The sequence below is a fragment of the Protomyctophum parallelum genome (assembly GCF_964188405.1).
Source record: "Protomyctophum parallelum genome assembly, chromosome: 20".
Taxonomy (NCBI): Eukaryota; Metazoa; Chordata; class Actinopteri; order Myctophiformes; family Myctophidae; genus Protomyctophum; species Protomyctophum parallelum.
The window spans coordinates 45082915-45093736 of NC_139718.1; the positions used below are offsets into that span (position 1 = coordinate 45082915).

A 10822-nucleotide genomic window follows, 5' to 3' on the forward strand; every position below is an offset into this window, starting at 1 on the left:
AGCAAGGACGGGAAGATGCTGTTCGAGATCGACAGGAAGACCGGGAAGCTGTACGTCAAAGAGGCCACCCTGGACCGAGAGGTGAGGAGACCCGAACCAGGAGACCCGAACCAGGAGACCCGCACCAGGAGACCCGCACCAGGAGACCCGCACCAGGAGACCCGTACCAGGAGACCTGTACCAGTGCTGGTACAGGACCTGTACCAGGAGTCCTGTACCAGTGCTGGTACAGGACCTGTACCAGGAGACCTGTACCAGCGCTGGGCCAGGACCTGTACCAGCGCTGGGCCAGAGCCTTAGATATAGACAGAGTTACGAATACTCGGTTCACTTCATGGGGCTTCAGTCCAACGGCGGGCGGCTCTCCTACATAGACTTATATTGAGAATGGGGACAACCAACTGGGACAAGTCCTGGACCGGAAGTATAGGCAGAAATGCATTGGACTAAGGGCAACGGCCCAGCTTAAAACCCTTTATTTTAGATTGTTTTGTAGTAATAGTAGGCCTACAACATAACATAGTTCAACATACACATTAAAGAGACTTTTAGTTGTTACTGTACAATACGTTAAAACAGTTGTCATGTTGCACACATGCTTAAAATATCTCTATATTTGCGCCGCCCTCGTTGAAAACAATGTATTTCCAGCTTGTCTCAGTTCAGGCTTCCATGAACAGCGCTCGGTTTCTGCCCCCTCAATGTCCTAACTCTTCTATTATGGCTCTGCGCTGGACCCGCGTCCAAACTCTACACAGCTTGTGCAAGGACGGGCTGTGATTGGCCAGTAGCCACTTTGAGTGGCAGTCGGGGCGAATTAAGGCTCTCGCCAGAACATTCACTATTCTGTGCCAAACGGTTTGAAACTCGAACGGTTGCGGTTTCGCAAAGACCCGCCCCCGCAGCACTGTTTAATGCAATTTATTTGTGCGAGTTATTAAAAGTATTTTTTGTTGAATTATATTTTCACAATCTGATACAACGCCGGCTAGCCTACTTGCTAATGTTTTAATAATTTGCGCGACAGATATATGCATGTGACGGTATAGAGTTTCAAACTATAGTGTATTTAAGAAGATGATCAGGCAATATAATTGTGAAAAATCATAATAAAATGATTGAAAGGAAGAACTAGTGAATTGTTTGCTAGCGTTTTGATTGTTTATTTTATGGATATTTTATGGATATACATACTGTTTTACTTTTACTTTTTACAACTTTGTCATGAGTAATTCAACAAAAAATACTTAGCCTACAACTCGCACAAATACATTGCATTAAACCATTCTGAACGGGAACCCATTTTGGTGTTGGCATCATGTTATGCTTTAGCTATTGAAAAATAGCAGATCTACAAGCTCATAGCGCGCCACCGAGTGGCGTGCTACGAGCTTGTAGGTCCGCTATTTTTGAAAAATCAAAGAACTACTGAATTTTTTTTAATCTGATCTCAGGTCAGAATGGGTTCATCAGACCAGTGTGTGTGTCCAGTGGAAACCTCGTATGAATCTGATCTCAGGTCAGAATGGGTTAAACAGTGCTGCCGGGCTGGTCTTTGCGCAACCGCTCCGTCATTTAGATATATTATGCGTTATAAGCAAGTGTAGAGTTTAGAATGTTGGACACTAACAGGAATAGGCTCTATAATGCAGACGAGCAGCCATATTATTGTAAAGACTGTGATTCTCCTGTTTTAACAGTTGCATATGAACTACACGCTGGTGGTGAAGGGGACGGACATGGGGGGACGAGAGGGAGGACAGTCGGGGACAGGCTCCGTCTTCATCAAGGTCCTGGACATCAACGACAATGTCCCCACGCTGGAGAAGACCGAGGTGAGACAGAGAGAGAGAGAGACAGAGAGAGACAGAGAGAGAGACAGAGAGACAGAGACAGAGAGAGAGACACAGAGAGAGAGAGAGAGACACAGAGAGACAGAGAGAGAGACAGAGATACAGAGACAGAGACAGAGACAGAGACAGAGACAGAGAGACAGAGAGAGAGACAGAGAGAGAGAGCCGTTTGTCAACCAGAGGCACTCCGATCGTTCCACGGGCCACCGATTTAAATCGGACAATTTTCACTCCAAACGACTCCATCAGTGATCTGAGATTCACCCCATCTGGAGAAACCCATCATTTATATACCATTATAAGTGGTATAAAAGTCAATCAGATAGACAACAGCTTTGTTGTATCTGTATATATATATATATATATATTATATATATATACAGCTTTGACATGGGTTTAGACATAATAATAATAATTTTGGAAATATTCAAATTTTTATTATAATGTTATAAATGCTATCCTACTTACAACAGAACATGACTCATAAAACTCATTACATTAACATTTACATTATAAATGCTATCCTACTTACAACAGAACATAATTGGTAATACTCATTACATTAACATTAACAGATTATAAATGTCTATCCTACTTACAACAGAACATAATTGGTAATACTCATTACATTAACATTATAAATGCTATCCTACTTACAGCAGAACATGATTAGTAATACTCATTACATTAACATTATAAATGCTATCCTACTTACAGCAGAACATGATTAGTAATACTCATCACATTAACATTAACAGATTCACAAAACAAAAGTCAGATACGAGAATTCCACCCATTGTCAATAATATTATTGTTTTACACATTGCAGGAAGCAATAAAGGCTCTAACTTTCTTTATACGACTTTATCTCTTCCGGCTTTAAATGTCAGCATCTTAAAAACATCGTCATTTATATGGTTTTATAGAATCATTACCACAATGTCCGACAGCGGTTTTGATCCATAAAAAAAAAGGTAATTTCCTAACCAGTCCTAACATGGTGGAAGCACACGATACGTCGTCGACTGTCTGTCTGCACTCGACGGCTCGTCACGCTTTATTTTTTAGAAGATAGAAAAGCCCCCAAAAGGAATTCTGTCTTTCTGTGAGGCTCTTTTGCACATCAGGCACGTACAGGCCCTGTACCAGGAACTAATTACTGACGAGCATTTCCTTTGACAAAACATGAAACGTCGATAGGGCCTATAGGGCCTTTCTGTGTGGAGTTTGCATGTTCTCCCCGTGTCCCCTAGGGTAGGTATACCCTCACAAAAACATGCAGTAATCCTGGTCACTAAAACTACCTCCCCCTGGCCAGCCGGGGCGCCTGATGGAGGGGAAAGGAACTGGTCGGAATAACGTGTCCCTTCCACGCGCTACGTCCGGCCGGGGAAATTCCCCTCTGTCAGGTGAAAAGAAGCAGCTTGGACTCCTCATGATAGAAGGAGGCATGAGGTCAGTCCGCTGCCCCCCCAGGTTGGCAGAGGAAGTGTAGCGCCCAGGATTGCATTCGATAATTGGCACTGGGTGAAAAGAAAACTGGGTTACAAAATCGTGGGATAAAAAACAAAAAAAAACAAAACATGAAACGTCACTGTCTGACTGAGCGAGAGAGATAGAGGGGAGGGGGGGTAATATCACCTGACCCAAGTTTCTATGAGCCAGTGGCAGCAATTATTACTCACCCAGTGGCTGAAACACGTGTTTTTTTTCCAGACGTGCCCGCCAAGACGTCGGCGGGGACCATCGCCATCGGCGTGATCGACAACAACGACCACTGCCCCTTCCTGACCACGCTGTACGGCTTCGGATGCACCGACCAGAAGACGGTGTACGTCAGCGCGCTCGACGAGGACGTCAAGCCCAACAGCGCCCCCTTGAGCTTCACCATCGTGTCCGTGGGGGGAGTGGGAGGGGAGTGGAACGTGGAGCATGTGAACGGTAAAAAGGACCACTGCAGTGTTGTTTTCGTCGACTAAAACTAAGAGGAAAAATGTTCGTCGACTACCTTTTTCCACTGACAAAAACAAATGGAAACTAAATGAAAACTAAGCTACGATGACTAAAACTAAGACTAAATATACTAACAATTTCGTCGACAAGTTCTCCAAGACGGAGACGGCCGAGTCCAACGAGATGTACGAGGACGCCATGATGATGATGGGAGGAGGAGGAGGAGGAGGAGGAGGAGGAGGGGGGTTGGGTGGTGGAGAGCCGGGGCTGACGGACGTGGACGGTTTCTACAGCTCCCCGTTGCTCTCCCCGAGGGACCCGTACCTCCTGGGCGGCGCCGCGCAGACCTCCGGCAGATACGCGTCGACAAAGGGCGGACCGGGCGGCATGAAGATGGACATCTACGAAGAGATCACCCTGCCCGACGCTTTCCTCAACGACTACTACTCCCAGGTATGTTGTAACGTAGCAACGTAGCGTAGCATGTAGCTTTCCTCGATGACTACTACTCCCAGGTATGTTGTAATGTAGCGACGTAGCGTAGCATGTAGCTTTCCTCGATGACTACTACTCCCAGGTATGTTGTGGCGTAGCATAGCCTAGCGTAGCATGCAGATTTCCTCAATAACGACTACTCCCAGGTATGTTGTAACGTAGCGACGTAGCGTAGCATGTAGCTTTCCTCGATGACTACTACTCCCAGGTATGTTGTAATGTAGCGACGTAGCGTAACATGCAGCTTTCCTCAATAACTACTACTCCCAGGTATGTTGTAAATAAATGGACCTTAATGTGGAACTTTTGATGTGGATGATTTTGTTCAAAATGAACAGGCAGCCCAACATAACATAACATGCTTCTGCCTCTCTCTCTCTCTCTCATATGCAGAAAGCAGTGTGTGCCATGCCAGTCAAGGACAGCCTGCTGGTCTACAACTTCGAGGGCCAGGGCTCCCCCGCTGGCTCGGTGGGGTGCTGCAGCCTCCTGGAAGCGGAGAACGACCTCCAGTTCCTCGACGACCTGGGGCCCAAGTTCAGGCGCCTGGCCGAGATCTGCTCTCCCGTCAAACTCCCGTCGCCCGTGATACCGCAAAGGTCGCCCAAACTGCAGAGCGTCGCCAGGAGTGTGGTCGAGCGGCCCAGAGTCGAGCGCGCCGTCGAGACGTGGCGTGCGAACAGGATGTCCTCTAGCAGCGTCAGCAACGTCAACGTCAGAAAGTCCTCCACCAACGCCGTTAAGGCTGCCCCGCCTCCAAAACCTCCGTCCAGCTCTGTTACCAACGCTTCTAAAGTTTCTAATGTTTCCAACGTCTCTAAAGTTTCCAACGTCTCAAAAGTTTCCAACGTTTCTAACATTTCTAACGTCAGTAATACTAACGTCAGTAATTCTACTAACCTCGGCCAGTCTGCTTTTAGCTCCAGTCAGTCTGCGTCTAACGTCAGTCAGTCCGCTACGCTCTCGCCGCCTGCTGGCCAGATCTTTGTACTGCCGCCGCAGCAGCAGCAGCCTGTCTACTACACCACCTCCCCGATGATGCAGCCCATGCGCTACATCATTCAGCCACAGCAGCTTCTGATCCTGGGCTCTACACACCCTCCGCCAACCTAGGGAGAGCAACGGACTTAACTCATGCTTCCTTCATGCTTGAGTGTCCAAGTTGCTCCTTTACACCTGACAGGGGGGAGTTTCCCTGGTTGGACGTAGCGCGTGGAAGGAGCACGTTATTCCAACCAGTTCCTTTCCCCTCCATCAGGCGTCCCAGCTGGCCAGGGGGAGGCAGTTTAGAGACCAGGATTACTGCATGTTTTTGTGAGGGTACCTACCCTAGGGGACACGGAGAGAACATGCAAACTCCACACAGAAAGGCCCTTTCGCCAACCCCGCCTTCGGGTATGGGCACTGATGACGCGGAGGAGGAAACACGCCGCCAGCACCCACAGCGCCCCGAGCGGGAATCGAACCCAGGACCTTCTAGCTGTGAGGCGACAGCACTACCAACTGTGCCACCGTGCCCCTCAAACCCGTTTTAAATTAGGAAATTGGTGTTTGAGGGCAAGAGTGAATCAGGCAAGAAAGTAGAAGAGATCATTTCCATAATCGAGCCCGAGACCCTAGACGTTCAGAGGGCTGGTCTGATCGACCTAGTCACATCCGAGACAGTAGTAGCAGTAAATCTAGCGCAGATGGCTCAAACGCCTCTCTTTGAGCTGGCCGACGAAGTGTTCCTGCAATTCCTGAAGTCACTGCAGCTCTAGACCTCCTGCCAGAAGTCACTGCAGCTCCTTCAGACCTCCTGCCAGAAGTCACTGCAGCTCCGTCAGACCTCCTGCCAGAAGTCACTGCAGCTCCATCAGACCTCCTGCCAGAAGTCACTGCAGCTCCGTCAGACCTCCTGCCAGAAGTCACTGCAGCTCCGGGTGAAGAAAAGGTGGAAGAAACTCTGGCCCTTGGCGACGAAACAGCAAAGGTGACCGAAGCGGCAGAAACAACCGAAGAAGAGGAAACTGTACCAGTGACAGAAGCAGTAGAAACAGTACCAGTGACCGAAGTAGTAGAAACAGTACCAGTGACCGAAACAGTAGAAACAGTACCAGTTACTGAAGTAGAGGAAACTGCACCAGTGACCGAAGTAAAGGAAATTGTACCAGAAATAGAGGAAACTGTACCAGTGACAGAAGCAGTAGAAACTGTACCAGTGACCGAAACATTAGAAACTGTACCAGTGACCGAAGCAGTAGAAACTGTACCAGTGACTGAAGCAGAGGAAACTGTACCAGTGACAGAAACAGCAGAAACTGTACCAGTGACAGAAACAGCAGAAACTGTACCAGTGACCGAAACAGAGGAAACTGTACCAGCGACAGAAGCAGTAGAAACTGTACCAGAAGTAGAGGAAACTGTACCAGTGACAGAAGCAGAGGAAACTGTACCAGCGACAGAAGCAGTAGAAACTGTACCAGAAGTAGAGGAAACTGTACCAGTGACAGAAGCAGCTGAAACTGTACCAGTGACCGAAGCAGAGGAAACTGTACCAGTGACAGAAACAGCAGAAACTGTACCAGTGACCGAAGCAGTAGAGATTGTACCAGAAGTAGAGGAAACTGTACCAGTGACAGAAACAGAGGAAACTGTACCAGCGACAGAAGCAGTAGAAACTGTACCAGAAGTAGAGGAAACTGTACCAGTGACAGAAGCCGCTGAAACTGTACCAGTGACCGAAGCAGAGGAAACTGTACCAGTGACAGAAGTAGAGGAAACTGTACCAGTGACTGAAGCAGCAGAAACTGTACCAGTGACTGAAGCAGAGGAAACTGTACCAGTGACAGAAACAGAGGAAACTGTACCAGTGACTGAAGCAGCAGAAACTTTACCAGTGACTGAAGCAGAGGAAACTGTACCAGTGACAAAAGCAGAGGAAACTGTACCAGTGACTGAAGCAGAGGAAACTGCACCAGTGACCGAAGTAGAGGAAACTGTACCAGTGACCGAAGCAGAGGAAACTGTACCAGTGACCGAAGCAGAGGAAACTGTACCAGTGACCGAAGCAGAGGAAACTGTACCAGTGACAGAAGCAGAGGAAACTGTACCAGTGACTGAAGCAGAGGAAACTGTACCAGTGACAGAAGCAGAGGAAACTGTACCAGTGACAGAAGCAGCAGAAACTGTACCAGCGACAGAAGCAGCAGAAACTGTACCAGTGACCGAAGCAGAGGAAACTGTACCATTGACCGAAGTAGAGGAAACTGTACCAGTGACAGAAGCAGAGGAAACTGTACCAGTGGCCGAAGCAGAGGAAACTGTACCAGTGACCGAAGTAGAGGAAACTGTACCAGTGACAGAAGCAGAGGAAACTGTACCAGTGACTGAAGTAGAGGATACTGTACCAGTGACAGAAGTAGAGGAAACTGTACCAGTGACAGAAGCAGAGGAAACTTTACCAGTAACAGAAGCAGAGGAAACTGTACCAGTGGCCGAAGTAGAGGAAACTGTACCAGTGACCGAAGCAGAGGAAACTGTACCAGTGACCGAAGCAGAGGAAACTGTACCAGTGGCCGAAGCAGAGGAAACTGTACCAGTGACTGAAACAGAGGAAACTGTACCAGTGGCTGAAACAGAGGAAACTGTACCAGTGACTGAAACAGAGGAAACTGTACCAGTGACTGAAACAGAGGAAACTGTACCAGTGACTGAAACAGAGGAAACTGTACCAGTGACTGAAACAGAGGAAACTGTACCAGTGTCTGAAACAGAGGAAACTGTACCAGTGACTGAAACAGAGGAAACTGTACCAGTGGCCGAAGCAGAGGAAACTGTACCAGTGACTGAAACAGAGGAAACTGTACCAGTGGCCGAAGCAGAGGAAACTGTACCAGTGACCGAAGTAGAGGAAACTGTACCAGTGACAGAAGCAGAGGAAACTGTACCAGTGGCCGAAGCAGAGGAAACTGTACCAGTGACCGAAGTAGAGGAAACTGTACCAGTGACCGAAGCAGAGGAAACTGTACCAGTGACAGAAGCAGAGGAAACTGTACCAGTGACAGAAGCAGAGGAAACTGTACCAGTGGCCGAAGCAGAGGAAACTGTACCAGTGACCGAAGTAGAGGAAACTGTACCATTGACAGAAGCAGAGGAAACTGTACCAGTGACCGAAGTAGAGGAAACTGTACCAGTGACAGAAGTAGAGGAAACTGTACCAGTGACTGAAGCAGAGGAAACTTTACCAGTAACAGAAGCAGAGGAAACTGTACCAGTGGCCGAAGTAGAGGAAACTGTACCAGTGACCGAAGCAGAGGAAACTGTACCAGTGACCGAAGCAGAGGAAACTGTACCAGTGGCCGAAGCAGAGGAAACTGTACCAGTGACAGAAGCAGAGGAAACTGTACCAGTGGCCGAAGCAGAGGAAACTACCAGTGACCGAAGCAGAGGAAACTGTACCAGTGACCGAAGCAGAGGAAACTGTACCAGTGACAGAAGCAGCAGAAACTGTACCAGTGACAGAAGTAGAGGAAACTGTACCAGTGACAGAAGCAGAGGAAACTGTACCAGTGGCCGAAGTAGAGGAAACTGTACCAGTGGCCGAAGCAGAGGAAACTGTACCAGTGACCGAAGCAGAGGAAACTGTACCAGTGGCCGAAGCAGAGGAAACTGTACCAGTGACCGAAGCAGAGGAAACTGTACCAGTGACCGAAGCAGAGGAAACTGTACCAGTGACAGAAGCAGCAGAAACTGTACCAGTGACAGAAGCAGAGGAAACTGTACCAGTGGCCGAAGCAGAGGAAACTGTACCAGTGGCCGAAGCAGAGGAAACTGTACCAGTGGCCGAAGCAGAGGAAACTGTACCAGTGACCGAAGCAGAGGAAACTGTACCAGTGACCGAAGCAGAGGAAACTGTACCAGTGACCGAAGCAGAGGAAACTGTACCAGTGACAGAAGCAGCAGAAACTGTACCAGTGACAGAAGCAGAGGAAACTGTACCAGTGACAGAAGCAGAGGAAACTGTACCAGTAACAGAAGCAGAGGAAACTGTACCAGTGATCGAAGCAGAGGAAACTGTACCAGTGACAGAAGCAGAGGAAACTGTACCAGTGACAGAAGCAGAGGAAACTGTACCAGTGACAGAAGCAGAGGAAACTGTACCAGTGACTGAAACAGAGGAAACTGTACCAGTGGCCGAAGCAGAGGAAACTGTACCAGTGACCGAAGCAGAGGAAACTGTACCAGTGACAGAAGCAGCAGAAACTGTACCAGTGACAGAAGCAGAGGAAACTGTACCAGTGGCCGAAGCAGAGGAAACTGTACCAGTGGCCGAAGCAGAGGAAACTGTACCAGTGGCCGAAGCAGAGGAAACTGTACCAGTGACCGAAGCAGAGGAAACTGTACCAGTGACCGAAGCAGAGGAAACTGTACCAGTGACCGAAGCAGAGGAAACTGTACCAGTGACAGAAGCAGCAGAAACTGTACCAGTGACAGAAGCAGAGGAAACTGTACCAGTGACAGAAGCAGAGGAAACTGTACCAGTAACAGAAGCAGAGGAAACTGTACCAGTGATCGAAGCAGAGGAAACTGTACCAGTGACAGAAGCAGAGGAAACTGTACCAGTGACAGAAGCAGAGGAAACTGTACCAGTGACAGAAGCAGAGGAAACTGTACCAGTGACTGAAACAGAGGAAACTGTACCAGTGGCCGAAGCAGAGGAAACTGTACCAGTGACTGAAACAGAGGAAACTGTACCAGTGGCCGAAGCAGAGGAAACTGTACCAGTGGCCGAAGCAGTGGAAACTGTACCAGTGACAGAAGCGGCAGAAACGACTGAAGTCGTGGAGCCGACGGAAGTCGCTGAAACAGCAGAAACAAATGAAGACGAAGAAACTATCGAAGTCACTGAAGCAGCGGAGACAAACGGAGATGAAGAAACTGTACAAGTCGCTGAAACAACAGAGGAACCGGTGCCCGACGCGGCAGAAACACCTGCTCAGGTGGCCACGGGTCAGGTGAAGCAGCCTCCAGAGGGTGGGGACGTGGCTCCGCCTGTGGAAGAGAGTCCAGCTGCCGACTCAAGCGCCGTGGAAGAAATGACACCAACCCAAGAGGCCAAAGAAGAAGAAGAAGAGGCAGCGCCAGTGGATGAGGACAAAGGAGTCAGCAACGTTCCGGTAGCGTCCGGCCAAGTTGCCGACCCATCTCAAGGGCCATCATCATCGGAGGCAGCCGGTCAGGCCTCATCACCCCAACCTGAGCCTCCGGCGGTTGAGACTAGTACAGAACCCTCATCAGCGCCAGAGGCGGGCTCCGCTGAGACAGAGGCAGCAGCGAGTGTCGCGGAAGAGGCTGCAGACGTGGAACTACCACCGCAGGCCTCAGGGCAGGTTGCTGCAGCTGAGGAGGTTGCTGCAGCTGAGGAGGTTGTTCCTCCAGAGGAGGTTGCTCCTCCAGCAGAGGTGGAGGCTGTGGTCTCCTCCGCCTCAGAGGAGGTTGCTTCTCCAGAGGAGGTTTCTCCTCCAGCAGAGGTGCAGGAG

The 10822-nt window shown here is 49.1% G+C and overlaps 1 protein-coding gene across 1 annotated transcript; it reads right to left on the reverse strand.

The window, feature by feature from the left end:
* Window positions 1-5951: 5951 nt before the first annotated feature.
* LOC310877808 (uncharacterized protein) lies at window positions 5952-10529 on the reverse strand (the record flags this gene model as incomplete). The annotated part of the gene is made up of 6 exons (XM_083791757.1): window positions 5952-6547; window positions 7070-7252; window positions 7340-7549; window positions 8474-8521; window positions 8985-9086; window positions 10484-10529. The coding sequence occupies 6 exons, from the start codon at window positions 10527-10529 to the stop codon at window positions 5952-5954; spliced, it is 1185 nt and encodes a 394-aa protein (XP_083647883.1).
* Window positions 10530-10822: the final 293 nt, after the last annotated feature.